This window comes from Ipomoea nil, unplaced genomic scaffold (assembly GCF_001879475.1).
Source record: "Ipomoea nil cultivar Tokyo-kokei standard unplaced genomic scaffold, Asagao_1.1 scaffold1416, whole genome shotgun sequence".
Classification (NCBI taxonomy): Eukaryota; Viridiplantae; Streptophyta; class Magnoliopsida; order Solanales; family Convolvulaceae; genus Ipomoea; species Ipomoea nil.
In genome coordinates this window covers 285,348-308,101 of record NW_017617844.1, presented here as the reverse complement: position 1 = coordinate 308,101, position 22,754 = coordinate 285,348, and the positions used below count along the sequence as shown (strand labels likewise).

General features: G+C 33.9%; 1 protein-coding gene across 1 annotated transcript; it reads right to left on the bottom strand.

Moving 5' to 3' along the window:
• Positions 1-688: 688 nt before the first annotated feature.
• On the bottom strand, positions 689-4,048 carry LOC109186983 (nudix hydrolase 26, chloroplastic-like). Its single transcript, XM_019337147.1, has 6 exons — positions 3,724-4,048; positions 3,582-3,632; positions 2,045-2,137; positions 1,488-1,582; positions 1,105-1,219; positions 689-1,007 (listed from the first exon to the last, which is right to left on the bottom strand). The coding sequence occupies exons 1-6, from the start codon at positions 3,955-3,957 to the stop codon at positions 942-944; spliced, it is 654 nt and encodes a 217-aa protein (XP_019192692.1). The 5' UTR covers positions 3,958-4,048; the 3' UTR covers positions 689-941.
• Positions 4,049-22,754: the final 18,706 nt, after the last annotated feature.

The window sequence follows — 22,754 nt, the reverse complement described above, 5'->3', positions numbered from 1 at the left end:
ATGTGGTTGTGGTTCTTCGAAGATAATGGGATGCTATTAATATGGATCAAGTTGGTGGATTAATTATTACTATAAAAGGAAATCATCCCATTATGGAAAGCTACGAATTGAGTACTGTTGTGATTCTTCGAAGATAATGGAATGCTATTAATATGGATCAAGTTGGTGGATTAATTATTATTATAAAAGGAAGCAATCCCATTATAGAAAGATACGAATTGAGTAGTGCCAAATTGAGAGAAAAGATATTCTATACTGTGTCATCTTCTTAATCAATGATATTCTATACTGTGTCATCTTCTTAATCTATTACTTTGTTTTAGGTGAGAGCTGAGCTATTTGTACTTACCTCTTGTAAAACTCCTTGGTGAACATCATTAGTGGATTGAGCAGACGTGCGCTCCGTACTGCGTAACTACTTCGTGTACTTGATTTATTTTTTGCATTTAATTTTTGTTATTTATAACTGATAAATAACCTAATTAATGGATATGATTATTTGCTTAATATAAAATCAAGTAGAACTCTAAGTTACATCTTGCATTCAAGATTCACGGCGCAATTTCATGCGGAATAATTTTTATTTTTTTTAAAAGTAAAAGTGCAATTTTTCCTTACACAATTAAAGAACCAATGAATATCTCTAGTTGTACTACAACCGTTGAGTTTGTCATGCATACTTTTATAGAGTTTTAAAAGCTAAAGATATTTTATAAAAGTCATTTAAAATCTATCACTTTAAAAGCCTTTAAAAATTGATATAAGTCTTGATTAAATACACCCCCCAATATAGTCTTGAAATGGGTTGTTCCTCAACACTTATCTTTGGATGTCCTATAGTCCTATAGGAGTGTTCACTCTTCAGTCCATCTGTTCATATAACACATTCTACTCTCTGGCAAAGGTCCCTTGAGACAATGCAGAATTAACATAGCCGAAGCCTATTGAAGAAATGGAGTGAAAACAGACACAACTTCCTTGTAAACCGGCTTCTTGAAATCCACTGCCTGCAGAGGAAATATTTCGAGCAAAATGACGAGGATCCTCTAATGATAAGGAACAATAATGTTAACAAATATTTTGGGGTTAAGGAGCTGGATTTACATGATTGACAACTTGTTCTGGTGACATCCAAGACCACTCTCCGAATTCAGGCTTCTCGGTCCCATCGCCCAGAAGGTTGATTTCCTCATCCTTTCCGGTAAACTTAAAGAGGAACCTATAAATGTTTCAACACTAGAGAGCATCAGGACATACAATAGCAATATATCTGGAAATTGGTGACCTACAATTATGCAATAGAAGCAACTATGTCACACGCAAGACACGGTATGGGCACACAAGGTTGATTTTTAACATTTGTTAATATTTAGCAAAGAGCTATATTTACCAACAATCAATGTAGTCTAAAATTCAAGTTAATCATGGGTTTGCATAGAGCGCAGAGTGTAGACACGGGGACCAAAAGGAGAATTAGATGCACCCACCATTTCTGCGCTTGACCTTTCCAGTCAGATCCCCATTGACGCTTAAGTTTTTCCCTGACATCGGGTGGGAAATCATATGTCAACCAGTATGGCGCCTGTATGCAACATTTTATGTCAAGAACCAGTTTGGTAATGCCCATGATTATATATCAAACTGAAGAAACAGAAGGATTTAGAGTGAGCTTTTGTACAAGTTCCAATGACTCAATTATAACAAATATTTGTACTACGTATTATATTAGCATAAACAATTTTAAAGGGCCAACTATCTTTAAGCCAACTACAATGTAGTATGATGACACCTCTGTTACCATTCCAAATGGGTGGTCACAGACTCACAGGATCAAACCTTGGTGGTGGGAGCATTGATTCTTTGAGCTGAAAAAGATTGAGAAAGTATAGAATAGATACTACCTAGTAAATAATCACGAGTGTTTCAAAAAGAAAAAAAATCTTTAAGCCTGCAGCCAAACAACAAATGTCCTCTTTCATTGTGAACAAAATAAGGGTTAAGACTAGAATACCAACAACTAATAAATTTAGAATCTACTTTTAACCTCAGCAATAATTTCTGCAGAAGTAACTCCAGTTTCTTCTCTTAGTTCTCTGATGGCAGCATTTCTAGGATCTTCATTATCATCAACACCACCCTGTTTCAGAATATGTATTTATTAGGTGTTAAAAAAAGTTAACATTTCAAAGAAATATTCAGGAACGATCTTTTCCATAGATAACTGCAAAATTATTGCCTGCATAGCATGGATACCAATGTTTTAAATACATATACTAAAGTCTGTATACTAATTTTGAACACACCTTGTGGACACATAAAGGGTATGTGTTGTTTTATCCAACATGTATGGGACACCAAATACATTTTTATGTCTTCCTTATTAGTCCTAATGTTGCATCCCACATTCCCACCACTCCTTCAGCTTACCCTAACTAGATTTAGATCAAGGATTAGTTTGGTATATTCTTTGTATTGAGATTTGTTGAGCAAGTATGGAAGTCCAAAGTAAGCTTTCATATTCCATATTTGATGGCACTAAACTAATGTTTTGTACTAAAGTATTTTTTAGCGAAATCAATGTACCAAGCTTCCTATGCTATAATTTTTGTTCATTGAATAAATATGAGTAAAGAGTCAAAGACAAGACATGCCCTACCGATACATTGTTCCCTTGTTGTTGTTGTTGTTTTTTTTTTTTTTTTTTTTTTTTTTTTTAATAAAGAAACTACATGTAATTACATCCATGTCTAATAAGAGGTGCCTATGTCTGTCAAAGTGCTACATAGAGTCATAGCGTGCTTCACACTCGAGCCTTCAATTCTATTATGAATTACAGCTAGAATGAATGCCAAGCAACACAATATTGATATTGAAGTGGATCCAAAAATTTGAGTTCTAAAGCGCCCCCTAATTGGGCATATCTAACCACGGTATATTTTCTCTAGCATAAGACATTTAATCAAGTAGAAAAGCTGCATTAAGGTCATCAATATTAGATGGAAGAACTATAGTAGGCAGTTTGACGTATCGTAAAAAACTGTATTCCATATAACAATTTACAAGAACAGACAAATAGGATAACTCTTTGAAGAAATATCATTTTCAAAATCTGAATTTCACCAAAAGATAACGCAATGCATGGTTATGAAACACTACAATTATATGTTCAACAGAAAGAGGGTCATTTGCATTGAGTATATCATTGTATACAAATCCCCTTTTTGTCAACTCCAGGTAACAGGACAAGGATTGAATTGGGAAGGTAATTTGCAAAATCTTCATTCTTCCTTTATGGGTTAAACAGAAAATTGAGACCAAGTGATCCAGAATGAAACTAATAAAAAACACACATTTTATCTATTTGAAATCTATTCTAGCTAAGATAAGAGATATTGTTAAGCAAACACAGATTTTCTATATTTCTCCAAATTAGAGTAAATAGAAGCTGGTGATTTGAGCTCATACATCCTTTATGAAGAGACTATTTCAAACACCCCAAAAATATCATTCCACTACTTTACAGAGTAAATAAAAATGATATTGAAATTGAGCCCAATAATCAGGAATTTTCCAAAATATACCTGAGGCATTTGCCAAGCAGTAGGTATATCAAGCCTCGAAGCAACAAAAATCTGTAAAATTCACAAACGAACTCCATAAACAATTTAACATTAAGATCCAAACAAGAAAAAACATTATATCAATAACTAATAAAAACACAACCTTTTTGTCAGAAGGGTTCATGAGGCAAATGCCTACGTTTCTACGGTAACCCTCGGGAGGAGTTTCCATGGAGAGTGACGCGAAGGGAGGTAGAGAGCGTTTATGGCGGAGGAGTGGCAACGCTGTAAATTTGGAGAACCTCGGAGGGGGAGAGAAAGTGGAATTGGCGATTATCGGCTGCAAATGGCGACGAGGAATTGGCGAGTTTATGAGGATGGATCGGCATATAGCCATCAAACAACCCAACTCGATATACCTTGCGCACTTCTCTAGAATTACTGTTTTGCTATCAAGAAGCGCCGAGGTATACAGTATACTTGCACTCCAAAGTCATACTCATTTCAAGTAGTTAACTCGAGTTAAAAGAGGTTTTCAAAAAAAAAAAAAAAAAAAAAAAACTCGAGTTAAAAGAGATATGTTTGGAAACTTGAAAATAATTTTAAAAAATAATTTATTTTTTAAAAAGTCACGTGTGAGATTGTCTCATATATTTTTATATATCTGAGATAAGTTAAATTAGATCGAGTCAATATGCAAATGTAATATTTATAACAACAAATATAGTATTAAATAAAGAATAAAATGTTTGTTACTTATAAATATAATATTTTTTAGGATAAATGTAATACTTTTATATTTTGATGTAAAAGTATTATTTTTTTATTTAAAAATATTATATTTTCCCTTATAAGTAATATTGTATTTATAAACAAAAATGTAATACTTTTACATCAAAATATATAAGTATTACATTTTTCTTCAAAAGTATTACATTATTTCATATAAGCAATTTACTAAAATAAGTATTACTCTGTACATTTTATCTTTACCCGACCTGTCTCACAAACAAAAATTCATGAAAAGGTCTCACACAAATTTTTACATTTTAAAAAAAAATAATTTAAATTTTTAATGTTTGGTTGAACGTCATAAAATGACATATTTTCTATTTAGTTGATTTTCATAAAAATGAACATACTATTTGTTACCTTTAAGTACCTATGAGCATAGGTCCCTTGCGATGACATTATATGTGTCACGTCATCATACTTACATGACAATAGTTGATGTGGGGCACAAAGAATCCTCTTCACTTTGAAAGGTTGTTTCTATATTATAGCTGGTGAGGCTCAATTCTTTATCATTTTTTTCTAAATTTTACATCTATGACCAACTGAGTTTCTCTTGCGTATTTGAGTTAGAACACAGGCTCCCCTATTTGAGTCTTCTATTCATCTAGTATTTGAACATCATTTTACTAGCAATGTTTTTTATTTAATTTTATTTTTTTAAAAAATAAAAATAAAATAAAATTGAATAAATCTTATTAATATTTATTAACTTTTTTTAATAGTCCATGTTTGCTTTTTATTTAGTTGTTTCATATTCACGCCCAACTGTGGTCTTTATTATTTTTTAAATTCTTTGGCACAAGTGTTAAATAGGTCTATTTACTATTTTGCAGTGTTTAATTAACCCCATCAACTAAAACATAATTTAATTGGACACACCTATTTCTAAAAATTTGTCGATTAGCTTTTTTGCAGGTTACCTCCAATGGAGTCTGACTTGGCCCGGTCATTGATTATGTGGCAATGATGACATGGCAATTAAATAACAAAATTAGCCATGTCACTGATTATGTGGTAATGATGACTTGGCCCGGTCCCTCGGCATCCTCAATGGTAACGATTTTGATGAATTTTTGTAGGTGTAATTAGAAAAGAGAAAATGGAAGGGAAGGAAAAAAAAAATCGAAAGTTTAAAAAGAAAAAAAAAATTAAATTGATTTACACACCAGTTGCGCCTCACGCACTTGAGGCACAACTCTTCATTCAAATTGTAGGATCCATATTTTGCAAAACTAGGGGTGCTTGCAGGAGCAAAAAATTTCATCTCTCTCATCCATCTCTCTCTTCCACCTTATTCTTCCTTTCTAAAAAATTGAGCCAAAATTCCTCCAAAATCTCCTTTTGGAATGCCCTAAATGCATAGCCATGTCATTACCATCTCAAATAATAAGACAAGAATACATAGCAACTAACATATAAACATATATATTCTACATGGACAGTGCGTATATGTTTTACATCGATAGTATATAGCAACTAATATATACGTACACAGGCCAAAAATTACACATACGTACACAATGGTAATCAAATGGGTTTCTTTATACTTTATGAAGATCATTTCTTAGCATTAGGCTTGAGATATAAACCCAAATTTAATAGAATTATGAGAAATTTCATTGAATTAAAAAATATTCAGTATTTAAATGCACGTACTAGTTAGACTGAATCGATAGTTCAGAAGATATTCAATTTGTAACTTTTAGCAAATAATATGTCAAACATATCTATTGATCATACTAATCATAATAGAGTGACTAGATCCATATACCTTCTCCAGATTAGACAAAATACATCTACCAATGCTCCTTGATGCCATAACTGTGGAAGACCTATCGTTGTAAAAGATAAGAATCCTCGAAAAATTATATCTAGTAAAGAATTTCGTCACTCTAGAAATCTCTTGAAAAATTATGTCCTCAAGACGTTCGTCTAGAAGGCAAAAAAACTCAGTAAACTTATAGGTATACGAAATAATCATAATATTGGAGATGTGGAACGACAAGATCTGAATATTTTCGAGAAATGACTAGATTTGGTTGACTTAGAAATTGCAATAAACCTTTTAGAAATATGCATGGAAGAGATTTTTAAAAAATATTATAGTTGTCAACAACACAATAGCCTTTACAATTGCTCATATTATATGACATTCTGAATCTAAAACTAGGCACTAGAAGTTCCCTGACTATTTAATATATATAAAGGAGCAATTAAGACATAGCTCAACTAGCTAAAATAAATGTATTTTCTTTATAACACGTACACCATTGAATGTTAACCGTATAGGTTATAAATGGGTATTTGTGCGAAAGAGAAATAAAAATAATGAGGTGGTGTGATATAAAGTGAGTTTTGTAGCCCAATGGTTCACACAAATACCTAGAATTGATTTTAATCAAATACGCTCTCCTGCAGTAGATGTCATTAAGTTTCGCTACATAATATCATTGGTAGTAAATAACAAATTAATATATGCAGCTACTATTTATTTGAAAAGTCTTTGATGGATTTAAAGTTCTCGAAATGATAAGAGATGAAAATCGCAACATGTATATCATTGTATTACAAAGGTCTTTATATGACTTGAAATAGTTAATAATTGACTGAGTGTTTTTTCCTCATAAATAAGGAATGAATATGCAAATAAGAGTTAATTCCACCATAGGTCCTTTGTCTTTGGTGGTAATTCCAAATTTAGTCACAAACTATCGTTTTTGCCATTTAACATCCCAAACTATCATATTTTGGACACTTTTAGTCCTTCTCATGACTTTTTCTATTTTTAGTAAGGGCATTTTTGTCTCTTCATATTTTTTTTTGTTTTTTGTTTTTGTTTTTTTTCAATTACAACCGGTTTATTTGGTTTAGGACTTTAGGTTAATTCCACGCCGGTTCTAATTGTTAGGATTCAATTGAAGATTCAAGTTACTCAACTTCATTTGTTTCACTGCTCCTTCACAGGTTCACCATGCGTAGAACGAGAGTATCATCGTATTCCTAACAAGTTTTTGAAGGATTATCCATTGAGTGCATAAGAATCATTTCCTAAAAAGTTAACATCGCTACATAGATGAAATATACATCGGTACTCTCATTCTTCGCCTGGTGAACTTGTGAAGGAGCGGTGAAGCAGATGAAGTTGAGTGACTTGAGTCTTCAATTGAATCTTAGCTAGTAATTAGGACTGGCGTGGAATTAACCTAAAGTCCTAAACCAATTTGAACAGTTGAAACCTGCAAAATAACAAAAGAAAAATATAAAGAGACAAAAATGCCCTTACTAAAAAAGGAAAAGTCATGAAAAGGACTAAAAGTGTCCAAAAAATAATAGTATGAGATGTTAAGTGGCAAAAATTATAGTCTAGGACTAAATTTGGAATTGTCACTAAAGACAGAGACCTATAGTGGAATTAACTCTGCAAATAATATGTGTCATTATGTGTTCATTAAATAATTGCTAATTGAGTTATTTATTTGTTTATTTATTATCTCGGTCGGGGTTGATGATATAAACATCATTGAACTACATAAACACCTTGGTGATATTAGCTCATGCCTAAAGACGGAACTTGAAATGAAAGACTTGGGAAACCAAAGTATTATATCTTGACCTGCAGATTGAGTATTTGCTAGAAGAAATTTTACACACCAGTTAGCCTACATTGAAAAATGCTTGATGATGTTCTTATCACACTAATGGTTGCCTAATAATCTCTTGAAGTAGATAAGGAACCGTTTAGACTCAAATAGGATAATGATGATATCATGGGACCAAAAGTCCATAACTTCATTGTCATTGAAGCACCAATTTAAGACAAGAAGTTCTATAATCGATACTGGCCTAACATTGTATTTGTAATGAAATTGCTAATAACATTTAGTTCTTCTCCTACAATGAAATATTGGAACATTGTTTAACATATCCTCTGGTATCTTCGAGGTACAAAGATTTTGACATTTATATGAGAAATCAATATATGATTTTGATGGGCTAATTGGGTACTGGCTACTTTGTTTGATCCCCATTATGGTAAGTCCCACTCTGGTTATGCTATGTTTTTTACACCCCCCCCCCCCCCCGCCCTCCCTAAATGTCCAAAATATTTGACGAAGCATATATAGCCTCAAAATTCAACCCACGTGAGCTCTAGAAGAGCCACAAGATTATTATACAGAATGTTCACTCTAGTGACAATCTTGAAGATTGTTATCTACACTTATCTTAGAACAATATTTTTACTATATTAGAACATGTAGGTTTTGAAGATTGTTATCATCAAGGAGAGTAAGATTTACTTGAAACAATCATGAAGATTGGGTCTTGAAGACTAACAGTTGTAAGCTTTTTCCTTTGTTTGAGTTCTGATATAATCTTATTAATTAAAGGTTTTTTTTTTTTTTTTTTTTTTTTTTTTTTTTTTTTTTTTTTTAAAGACACACATAACATGTACTCTTTTCCTCACAAAGTTTTTTCCACCGAGTTTTTCTAGTGGGCTTTTAACGATGCATGAATATGATATAATAATGTTCCGGGGGGGGGGGTGGTGTGTTATAAATACATTTATGTGGACATTACTAGAGAAATTATATTATGATAATATCTCTTCATCTTTTATAGACTTGTACATATACTGAAACTCTATGTATCATGTATATATTGGATTGAACGATGAATAATAAATGATTGATGATTCTCTCTATATTTCTTGTTTTTCTTTACTTTATTATATTCCTATTATCTTCCTACAAACGGGATGATACAACTATTCACTCAAGGATCCGTCCAGTTTCATAATAATAAAAAAAATATTATTATAGTTAAAGACTAAATAAATGAAGAATTAACTCTTTCTAGTGAATTTATATTCGAGGAATGCAAAAAAAAAAAAAATATGTTTGCATTGTGACAACAAATATTAACTCATTTGTGTGGGCAATGAACAATACATTAATATTTTATTAATAAGTGATTCTTATAATTAATTATAGACTACAAATTATAGGTTAGATTGTAGTCACCAAAATTTTTTAGGAAAAGTGTCAAATAATAATTTTTTTCTTTGAAAATAATTTTTTTTTTTTAAATCAGAAGAAGGTGGAAATTTTTTAAAAATTGTTTTTTTTTTCTTTTAATTTAAAAAAAATTATAATTAAAATAAATTTTTATATATAATTTGATATTATGACATCATATTTATGGAAAACTTGGAAGTAACTTGTAAAAAATGATATTTGCACAATTTCTGAATGCTTAATGGTCTAATTGCGCATTTTTTTTTGTTCGATGGTTCAATTGCACAATGTGTAAAAGTTCAGTGGCCTATTTGATTAAAAATTTATAGATTACAAATTGTGAAGAGAGTCAACTCGTGATAAGTGAGAAAATGCATTTATTTCGTTTTAAAAATATCCGAATATCTCTATTCTTAATGGTTAAGAGAATGGATATACAAAGATGGATGTTCTTAATTAAGTATTATAAATTTAATCATTTTAATTAAAAGAATAAAAAACTAAAATATTATGTATTTTCTTTTGAATCGTAAAAAAATGTAGAGAGTAATTCAATAATATGTAGAAGTTTGAAGTAATAAAAGACGTGAATTTATAACAAACATGTGTGTTTATCCAAAATCACACATATTTTGACTTCTTGATTGATGCAAGTATATTTAGGTTGAGTCAATGCATGTTAATTGGGTCGTGCATATTTATTACGGAGTACTTTTTTTTTTTTTTTTTTTGAATACTATTGATTCTATTATAATATAGTATCTGTCCACATATATACTTTTCTCAATCTATTGAAACACAAAGAGACAATATCCTCATTAGGGTTCGAACCTGACATTTCATTTGGGATAGCCACATGGATGCATATATATTTAGTATAAGACAATGTATATAAAAGGTAATGCATATTTTTTCCATAATATATAATGCGTGCGTTTTAGACTTGCATACTTGAACCAAATATCATAAAATTCTAATAATTACACTTGCATTTCTTTGATTTGTATTAGGTGATCGAGATTCAATTAAACATGAGATATTTATAAACGTAGTCAAAAAAATCATATTTCATCAATCGCGTGTGTATACTATATAAGTTGAATTGTGATCTCTATGTATATATAAATATATCATAGACTTGGTTTTGCTCATAAAATAAATTTAAATTGTACTTTTATCATAGTATTCACTATGAATATACTTTTCACTCAACCAATTCAATGTCAAAAAATTGGTGAGAATTACATAGATGAAGAAGTTTTGACCAAGCTTGCCTCAGGTTGTACCAAATTTGTTCTGGATGATCCATCAATACAAAATTTTGAGATCAAGACACAGTCGGTAAGTTTTCATATTATTGTATGTTTTCAAAATCACGTTACTGTTTTATTTTATTTGGGAATAACAATACATATGTTTGCTTTCAAAAAAGAACAATATCTATGTTATATTACTTTATAAAATATGAAGATTAAATACAAATGCTTAATTAAAAGGATATAAATCCTTATACTTGGATCAATTTTCTTGGATATAAAAAAAAAAATCTTGGGTGAAAATATGAAAAACCACAAATTTTATACAATCGTTTAATACAACTTGGCTTTAAATATTTTTTTTTTGAATTTTTATTTTTAATGTGGATCTTAAAAACTTAGTTCCAATTGTTTCTTTTCAATTTTATTTTCTTGCAATAACTTATATTTTATTTCCTTTTGGTCACATACATACACACAAATAATTAATTATATACGTACATATAACTTCTTGATATATAGTCAAAGATGTTTGAGCAAAAGAAAGGAAAGAAAGACCGTGGCTGGAATTCTAAAGGAACAGGAGTTTTTCATCCTCGCAACACATATTCTCAAAATTCCCTCCCTAAGTCTTATTTTGGAACTGGAGTGTTTTTAGGAATGCCACCAACCAATGACAATCACAAGAAAAATAGTAAGTTGAAGTTTTAATATATTTTTTGGGTTATTTCAAAGTCTAAACTTTATGAAATAACATAGGTATCGCACAGAAATTGAACATAAACTAATGAAATGATTTACATCATGTTAGAAATGTAATACATTATTAATTAGCTGGAAGTCTAACATTTTAAATGTTTTGTTTTGTATACTTTCAGAGTTGAAGAAGGAGAAGAATGTGCAAACAAGTCATCCAAAGAAGGAAGTTGAGGAAACAAATGAGTCATTTGAGCTGTTTAATGGTATCTACTTGCCATCCGAATGGCTATACTAAGTTTAGACTATACATCTAAGTTGTGGAATGTTATCATATGCATGGGAAATATTGTACCAAATAAAGTATAATAATTTAATCAAAATATGATTTGAAAAATATAATATGGTATGACCGAAAGCTCAAATTCACATGTATATTGTAATGTCCTTGGAAGAACTGCTCTGTATGTGTCTCAATCTAAATTTAATTGGATAAGTCCTATCCCGCGAGAAGGATACTAATATGTAGTAGAGCTGTGAAAATGGACCAGCGAGGAACATGCAAAAACTGAGGATTATTGCTCTAATCTATCTATTTAGGTAGATAAACAATTGATAGTTGCTAAAAAGTAAAGAGAAAAACAAGTGGATAAATTTTATAAATATTACAAACTTAAAATTTTACAATAATTATAAAATTGACCATTTATTTTTGCTAAAATCCTTAACAATTAATAAGCTGGCCCCAATTGGCGATTGATATTAGTACTCACTGCGCTCTAACCAATTGAGCTAATAGGGGACTTTGTTATAAAAAATTGATTTTAGTCTATGTGTTTGTTGTCAATCCTTATACCATGGATCAAGATTCATAGTGCACTGTGGATCCTGATGAATGTGTATGTGTTTTATGTTGTGAATTTTTGTGTCTTGTGTAGTTGTGTTATGAAATTTTGTACTTTATTAATTTTGTACCTAGAATAAATTAGTAATTGTGTCTTGTGTCATGAAATTAAAAGAAGTTATGAAATGTGTGAAATATGTAGTTGTAAATTATACGAATGTTGCCATTTTTTTTCTCTAAAAACTACAACAACAAGAGACCTTATGTATTCAAAATACATAACATTCAAATTGATGGTCCTTGAAAAATGGATATGTTTAATCATTAAAACATTCATTGCTTTCACCGATTTTCAATCAAAAATAGTATATTATTAATTTTATACACAATACAATTAAAAAATGTATATGTCTTTCATAAAACCAATCATCGCTAACACTATTAAACCGTTTTCCAAGTTCCAACCAATAATAATAATAATAATAATAATAATAATAATAATAATAATAATAATAATAATAATAATATTATTATTATTATTATTATTATTATTATTATTATTATTATTATTATTACTTGTGCGATGCACGGAATGGATTTGCTATAATATTTTACGACTATTTAGATCGATATATAATTACATAAATTATAACATCAAATATTATATAGTGCAGTTGAAAAGATAGTTTAGATATGATAAGTGCCAAAGACATCACTATTTAGAGGTCATTTAAGGGTTGTATTGTGTTTATTTAGAGTCAATTGTGAATGATTTATGATGCAAATGCTACAAAATGTGCTAATGAGTTGCAAATGCCCATAAACTTGTGCACTTTAGTGTTTTGTAGGTTTTGAGCTTAAAGAAGGGCATTCTGGTGACAGTTTGGTAGATTGAGCATATCTTGAGCTAGGAGTGCCCAAATGAAGGTGATTTAAGTGGCATTGGAACGGAAACTTCAAGGGCTACAACTCCGATGAAGACAACAAGTGTAATTTCTGTATTTGTGTTAAAAATTGTGTCTAGATAATATTTCAGTATGATTCTGTTTGAGTGATTGACTTAGCATTGTCGTAGATCAGTCAGTAGATCAGTGAATAGTCTTGGTGCGGAAATTAAATCAAACAGAAGTAAAAGACACAAAATATTGTTTACCCAGTTCGATACAGTGTGTATCTACGTATGGGGGACGATCACCGTTGCGTCCAATCCACTAACTCATAATCCAATGTACAAAGGTAGAGAAAAACGATCTCACCCAACTGTCCCACACAAGGTCAGTACCCAGTCTACAGAGGTTTAGTGGATTTTTGAAGTCGGAGAACGCGCATCCAGAAGTCCAATGAAATCCCTTCAATGGAGAGCTAATTCTGATGCAGTCCGCTTCACTGACGCAGTCCCACGTTGTTCCCACAATTGAGTGATCTTCGCGTCCACAGGTTTAAGCATGATTCATTCTTCTCAAGTTCATCTTCTTAAGCACCATGAACTGTATTTCTTGAGAAGGAATGGAATAGCCAGAGCTGTGTATTCTTTTAGTATTGAGAGTGTTGGCTTCAAAGCATTCAACCCTAACTTGTGAAGGCTTGTATGCATCAATACTTCTTGTCTTTGATTCTCTCCAAAAATAGCTCTGGTTGTAAAAGGTAGGACTTGTATAGCTAATCAATCTTGATTCTTTAAGGAGATTTCGTCCATACCTATGGAGATATGATTTACTGATATTCTTTCTTGAAATATCACCTCAAAACCGCGTTTGCCAGCTCATACGCATCTTCAATAGATGATCTCCAACAGTTTTAATTCTGAGACGCTCTATCGAAATATCTGATCAATCAGAACTTCAATCTTCAAACTCTGACAAACTCTAAAACAGAAAACCTATCTAATTTGCCATAATAATTTTGCCAATTACATGTTGGGGTTTTAGACTCAAAACACTAACAAACTCCCCCTTTGGCTATTATTTGGCAAAAAAACTTAATAAAAACGAAAGCCATGATTTAAAGCAATTAAACCAAAGATATACCCTTTCTAAACACGCTAAGCAGCACACAACCTACTAAAACAATTAAAGCAACAACCTCCAACACTTTACACACACTCCCCCTGAATATCAACTACCAACACTTCACACACACTCCCCCTGAATATCAACCAATCCCCCCTGAGACCACTACTCCCCCTTTTTGCGAAATGATAGACAAAAGAACATTAGGCTGACGGAGGATCTCCACACTCAGCCAGTAACACAGAAGTATGATTACATATCACTTCAGATTTTCTGACCCAGATCTGTCTCTTGAAAGGAGTAATGAATTTATTTCTAAATTTTTCCTCTCTTTGATCCTTATAGAAGTAGTAACACTTTGGTCTGGTGTGACCTCTAATCAGGCAATAATGACATGTAGGGGTATAGTTTCTGAATTTGAAATACTTGCCTTTCATCTTGGAGTGAAGAGACTGAAATTTAGTGCGGACTTGTTCAGGCTCAGTAGTGGAAGCAAAAGTGTTTCCTTTCACGAACACAGGAGCAGACCTAGACGATTGACCCTTTTCATAACCAAGACCAGTTTTACTGTTAGGCTTTCTGCCTGAGTCTAAAATCTTATCCAAAGTAGAAGTAGTATCCATCATCTTGATGTTTTTCTTCAAATCTTCCAGTTCCTTTACCGGCTTTCCTTCTCTAGATCTGATCTGAGTAATAAGATCATCTTTCATAACCATATCAGCATTTAGTTTCTTCAACTGTTCCTCACACTGTCTAAGATTTTCATTCAAAATTTTGTTAACCTTCACCAATTGTTCCCAGCTAGAAACATGCTTAGCAAACTCCTTTTCTAACTGAGTATGTCTTTCTTCAACATCGTCTGAAGACATGTAGTCTTCATCATCCTCATCGCAGTCTGAGTAAACTTCTGATGCAGTGAAGAGTGCAACAGAGTTCCTAGTATTTTCATCAAACACTTAGTCTGCACTTTCCTCTTTGTCACCACTTAGGGTTGAAGCAGACATGTATTTCTTCCTCTTTAGGTATGTTGCACATTCTGCCTGAGTATGACCAAATCCTTCACATTCCCAACATTGAATTGACCGATTTAGGGCTTTACTTGTACTGTTTGATGCATTCTTGGACTGACCAGACTTCAAAACTGAAGGAGTTGACTCAAATTTCTGATTTGTTGAGTTTCCACCCTTGGATTGTTTCCTATTAAACTTTCCCATGCCTTTTTGACTGAATCCCTTTGAAATCTTCTTGACAATCTTCATGAGCAAAGCTAGGGATTCATCATCAACATCTTCAGTGTCAGATTCTTGATCAGCATCAATAATGAACGCCACTGATTTTCTTTTTCTGACTGACCTAGGGTTATCATCAGTCAGCACTTGAAGTTCGTAAGTGTGTAGACTACCCATTAGTTCACTAAGACTCTTCTTCTCCCAGCCTTGATTCTCTTGAATTGCTGTAACCTTCATACGAAACCTCTTGGGCAGTGAGCAAAGAACTTTCTTGACCACCCTTTCTTCAGAGAATGGTTCGCCAAGAACGGATGCCCTATTCATTAAATCCTGTATCTGACTATGGAAATCTGAGATAACCTCTTCTTCATTCATCTTTAGGGCTTCGAATTCTGAAAGAACCATTTGTAATTTTGACTGCTTTACATCATCAGTTCCTTCATATCGAGTTTGCAAGATCTCCCACGCCTTCTTGGCTTATTTCACACCAGTGACTTGGGTGAATACAAACTCATATAATGATCCCACAATTGAATTCAATGCTTTGCTATTGTAACCTAAGAGAGTTAATTCATCAATTGACCATTCCTCTACTGGTTTACGGACTATCGTACCCATCGGTCCGTCTTTTGTAGGGGGTGTCCAACCAGTAATCACAGCATGCCAGACTCTAGCTCCCTGGGCTTGAAGATAGATTTCCATTCTGGCTTTCCAGAATGAGTAATTATTACCATCCAACAGAGGTGGCCTATCCATCTGTCACAAAAGACTCAAACAGCGGTTTGTCCGCCAGAAAAGTAAAAACACACGAAAGTACAAAAATATAGTTCCCTTTCGGATCAAGTCACTATGTATACTTAAAAGCTTTGATACCACATGTAATTTCTGTATTTGTGTTAAAAATTGTGTCTAGATAATATTTCAGTATGATTCTGTTTGAGTGATTGACTTAGCATTGTCGTAGATCAGTGAATAGTCTTGGTGCGGACATTAAATCAAACAGAAGTAAAAGACACAAAATATTGTTTAAGCATGATTCATTCTTCTCAAGTTCATCTTCTTAAGCACCATGAACTGTATTTCTTGAGAAGGAATGGAATAGCCAGAGCTGTGTATTCTTTTAGTATTGAGAGTGTTGGCTTCAAAGCATTCAACCCTAACTTGTGAAGGCTTGTATGCATCAATACTTCTTGTCTTTGATTCTCTCCAAAAATAGCTCTGGTTGTAAAAGGTAGGACTTGTATAGCTAATCAATCTTGATTCTTTAAGGAGATTTCGTCCATACCTATGGAGATATGATTTACTGATATTCTTTCTTGAAATATCACCTCAAAACCGCGTTTGCCAGCTCATACGCATCTTCAATAGATGATCTCCAACAGTTTTAATTCTGAGACGCTCTATCGAAATATCTGATCAATCAGAACTTCAATCTTCAAACTCTGACAAACTCTAAAACAGAAAACCTATCTAATTTGCCATAATAATTTTGCCAATTACATGTTGGGGTTTTAGACTCAAAACACTAACAAACTCCCCCTTTGGCTATTATTTGGCAAAAAAACTTAATAAAAACGAAAGCCATGATTTAAAGCAATTAAACCAAAGATATACCCTTTCTAAACACGCTAAGCAGCACACAACCTACTAAAACAATTAAAGCAACAACCTCCAACACTTTACACACACTCCCCCTGAATATCAACTACCAACACTTCACACACACTCCCCCTGAATATCAACCAATCCCCCCTGAGACCACTACTCCCCCTTTTTGCGAAATGATAGACAAAAGAACATTAGGCTGACGGAGGATCTCCACACTCAGCCAGTAACACAGAAGTATGATTACATATCACTTCAGATTTTCTGACCCAGATCTGTCTCTTGAAAGGAGTAATGAATTTATTTCTAAATTTTTCCTCTCTTTGATCCTTATAGAAGTAGTAGCACTCTGGTCTGGTGTGACCTCTAATAAGGCAATAATGACATGTAGGGGTATAGTTTCTGAATTTGAAATACTTGCCTTTCATCTTGGAGTGAAGAGACTGAAATTTAGTGCGGACTTGTTCAGGCTCAGTAGTGGAAGCAAAAGTGTTTCCTTTCACGAACACAGGAGCAGACCTAGACGATTGACCCTTTTCATAACCAAGACCAGTTTTACTGTTAGGCTTTCTGCCTGAGTCTAAAATCTTATCCAAAGTAGAAGTAGTATCCATCATCTTGATGTTTTTCTTCAAATCTTCCAGTTCCTTTACCGGCTTTCCTTCTCTAGATCTGATCTGAGTAATAAGATCATCTTTCATAACCATATCAGCATTTAGTTTCTTCAACTGTTCCTCACACTGTCTAAGATTTTCATTCAAAATTTTGTTAACCTTCACCAATTGTTCCCAGCTAGAAACATGCTTAGCAAACTCCTTTTCTAACTGAGTATGTCTTTCTTCAACATCGTCTGAAGACATGTAGTCTTCATCATCCTCATCGCAGTCTGAGTAAACTTCTGATGCAGTGAAGAGTGCAACAGAGTTCCTAGTATTTTCATCAAACACTTAGTCTGCACTTTCCTCTTTGTCACCACTTAGGGTTGAAGCAGACATGTATTTCTTCCTCTTTAGGTATGTTGCACATTCTGCCTGAGTATGACCAAATCCTTCACATTCCCAACATTGAATTGACCGATTTAGGGCTTTACTTGTACTGTTTGATGCATTCTTGGACTGACCAGACTTCAAAACTGAAGGAGTTGACTCAAATTTCTGATTTGTTGAGTTTCCACCCTTGGATTGTTTCCTATTAAACTTTCCCATGCCTTTTTGACTGAATCCCTTTGAAATCTTCTTGACAATCTTCATGAGCAAAGCTAGGGATTCATCATCAACATCTTCAGTGTCAGATTCTTGATCAGCATCAATAATGAACGCCACTGATTTTCTTTTTCTGACTGACCTAGGGTTATCATCAGTCAGCACTTGAAGTTCGTAAGTGTGTAGACTACCCATTAGTTCACTAAGACTCTTCTTCTCCCAGCCTTGATTCTCTTGAATTGCTGTAACCTTCATACGAAACCTCTTGGGCAGTGAGCAAAGAACTTTCTTGACCACCCTTTCTTCAGAGAATGGTTCGCCAAGAACGGATGCCCTATTCATTAAATCCTGTATCTGACTATGGAAATCTGAGATAACCTCTTCTTCATTCATCTTCAGGGCTTCGAATTCTGAAAGAACCATTTGTAATTTTGACTGCTTTACATCATCAGTTCCTTCATATCGAGTTTGCAAGATCTCCCACGCCTTCTTGGCTTATTTCACACCAGTGACTTGGGTGAATACAAACTCATATAATGATCCCACAATTGAATTCAATGCTTTGCTATTGTAACCTAAGAGAGTTAATTCATCAATTGACCATTCCTCTACTGGTTTACGGACTATCGTACCCATCGGTCCGTCTTTTGTAGGGGGTGTCCAACCAGTAATCACAGCATGCCAGACTCTAGCTCCCTGGGCTTGAAGATAGATTTCCATTCTGGCTTTCCAGAATGAGTAATTATTACCATCCAACAGAGGTGGCCTATCCATCTGTCACAAAAGACTCAAACAGCGGTTTGTCCGCCAGAAAAGTAAAAACACACGAAAGTACAAAAATATAGTTCCCTTTCGGATCAAGTCACTATGTATACTTAAAAGCTTTGATACCACATGTAATTTCTGTATTTGTGTTAAAAATTGTGTCTAGATAATATTTCAGTATGATTCTGTTTGAGTGATTGACTTAGCATTGTCGTAGATCAGTGAATAGTCTTGGTGCGGACATTAAATCAAACAGAAGTAAAAGACACAAAATATTGTTTACCCAGTTCGATACAGTGTGTATCTACGTATGGGGGACGATCACCGTTGCGTCCAATCCACTAACTCATAATCCAATGTACAAAGGTAGAGAAAAACGATCTCACCCAACTGTCCCACACAAGGTCAGTACCCAGTCTACAGAGGTTTAGTGGATTTTTGAAGTCGGAGAGCGCGCATCCAGAAGTCCAATGAAATCCCTTCAATGGAGAGCTAATTCTGATGTAGTCCGCTTCACTAACGCAGTCCCACGTTGTTCCCACAACTGAGTGATCTTCGCGTCCACTGGTTTAAGCATGATTGATTCTTCTCAAGTTCATCTTCTTATGCACCATAAACTGTATTTCTTGAGAAGGAATGGAATAGCCAGAGCTGTGTATTCTTTTAGTATTGAGAGTGTTGGCTTCAAAGCATTCAACCCTAACTTGTGAAGGCTTGTATGCATCAATACTTCTTGTCTTTGATTCTCTCCAAAAATAGCTCTGGTTGTAAAAGGTAGGACTTGTATAGCTAATCAATCTTGATTCTTTAAGGATATTTCGTCCATACCTAAAGAGATATGATTTACTGATATTCTTTCTTGAAATATCACCTCAAAACCGCGTTTGCCAGCTCATACGCATCTTCAATAGATGATCTCCAACGGTTTTAATTCTGAGACGCTATGTTGGAATATCTGATCAATCAGAACTTCACTCTTCAAACTCTGACAGACTCTAAAACAGAAAACCTATCTAATTTGCCATAATAATTTTGCCAATTACATGTTGGGGCTTTAGACTCAAAACACTAACAACAAGGGCGGATTCCGACCCACGACCCGGCCCACGCGTGTGGGAAAAGTGCGTGGATCAGGAGCAAAAATTCCCACGCGCGTGGGAAAATTCGTGGATTGGGTCAGCGCAGAAATTACAGATTTTAGCCCATTTAAGTGGCTTGTTAGAGGAGTACTACTTCACGATCTATTATTTTTTTCTTTCATTGAGAGATTTCTTAGCATACTTTTACATTCTCTCTATCTATAGTTTAGGGTTAGGTTCCACTAGATACTCATAGATCTACATTTGCTCAAGAATTGACCTCACATGTGATTGAAGACTTGGTAACATTTCATCTCTTAGCTCTAAATTCCATCTTCTATTTTGTTATCTTGATTCAATTGCATTGTGTGTTCAACCTATTATGTTGAGTGATCAGTTTTCTAGGAATTGTATTGAATTAATGAGTGAGTATGCCTTCATGATTTGTAATGCTTGATTGAAGAGATGTGATATGATGCTAGACCTAGGTTCTTATGTTGTTGATGAGTTATGTATTGTTTCTCTCTTCATTGAGAGCTCCAATGGGAGAGGAGTATGAGAGAGTGGAATTGACATCAGAATGCTATTCCATGAAGTCTTACTCATTGCAATCCCCGTCCTACGATCCGAGAGGGCTAGGCCCGGGAGGAGAAGGTAGACCACCCACCATGTGTTCGATAAAATGCCTCACCCGACTTAGGATTTGAGAGACTAGGTTCTACGTAGCCTAGTGTAGGTTCCATAAATTCTCCCTTAAGATAGTCTACTATTACATCACCTCTTGTTTACTTTAGGCCAATGAATGTATAAGAACGAGTCAATTCCATCCAATTCCCCGTTGTATATATTGCTTGTTGTTTTTACCTTTCCATTCTCTACCATTGTATATATGAATCCCAATAAACCTTTCTTGCACATAGTTTACTTTCATTAATGCATTGCTACAGTTGTCTTGCACTCTAATTACTCTGATTTTCCATCCTTGAGATCGACACTCGGGGATTCCACGTCTCCGTTTACACTTTCCATCATTCCATCGCACTACACTACAAGTGGAGGTAAATATCCATTTGTCAAAATGGAGCCGTTGCCGGGTATGGCAATAGGTGCTAAGTAGAGTGCGTTTAGTTTGACAATCTAGGAGTGTGTTGATAAGAGTTCTAGGTTGCCCATTCATTTCATTGTTTTCTTGTTTTGGTACATATTTTGTTTTGCTACTTGCTTTGGAAGTGGGCACCAACACTTTGTATATCATATTTACTCACCTTGCAACTACTTTTAGTTGCAAGTACACTTGTTTGGTGAAGCTTTTGTGCAGGAAATTTTTGAATAACATACCAAATGAGCTCACCAATGAATAAGGATGTTTATCCTTATGGATGTCCACCCGTTGGAGAAGTATCATTGAGCCATTCCCCACCTTGCACTTGTGGACTACAACCCATTACAACCCTTATGCTTACCATTATCCACCACATTTACCACTACATTATTACCCACCATATCCACCATTTCCATTTCACTATCCACCAGTACCACCACCACCATACCAAATTGAAAAAGCTCAAGCTACATACAGATATGAACCTCAACATATTTACCCACCCGAAAATCCACCTCAAATACCCATCCCATGGCATTATGATTAAAGAATATCCTATGAGCCATACAATCAGTCACATTGGAATGAACCACCTTATAATACCCCACCACACCTTAGTGATGAGCTTGCATGTTTAGAGCGAAAATGGCAAAAGATCATACATGAGGAAAAGGAAGGAACGATCAAACTCAAAGCCGAAATCATGGAGATGTTAGAAGAGGCGTTAAGGACCTTCTGAGAGAACAATATGATACCCTCATCGAAACGGTTGGATGAGAACTTTTGCCACTTGATGAAGGAGCTCACCACAAAATTTGAGATGGAGGCCTAAGACAATGTCTTAAGGAATATTGAACCAAGGAGGGCCGAGGATGATCCTATAACAACCCAAAATTTAATTTCATAAATCCAATTTTAAAAAATTCCAAAATAGCCATTTTCACTCCATTTAAATATTTTTGCGATTGATTGGTGTTTGAATAAATTATTTTGGACACATTTTAAATTAATTCAATGCCAAAATTTCTTTTTAATCCAAAATCCTAAATTTTCGGGTAACATGCGTACCAAGTTTTAAATAAAGAAACCAATCTGAGTGAGACCGGGAGAATCCTGAGAAGCTTTAAACAAGTGTTCATCTAGAAAACTTTTTGAGAAAATTCCTTTTTAACTCCAAAGTATTTAAAATAGCAATTCTAGTCCTTGGTCCATGGAGCATGGTGGACCAATAGACATCCAAAATTCCTTTCCTGATTCATCTTCTAGCCTATGAAAATTACTCCTTTGCCCTCCACCCATCATTGGAGATTATCCTAGGGTTTTGAGCCATATAAATAGAATAGTAATCTCATTGTTTCACCTGATCCCATTTCTTTACCTCTCTTTGAGCTCTCTGTTGGAGGAGAAAACAAAAACACAGTAAGTTCCTTAGCCTTCCATTCATCTTCCTTCTTATGGTTTTCATATCTTTGCCTTGAATCCCTGAGGTTCCTCCCTTATGTGTTGTTTGTATGGTTTGTTTGAGGAGTTTAGGAAGTGAAGGAAGAGCTAGCTAAGTAGAGAGGAAGAGGGGATCCATACAAGAAGAAGAGGCAAC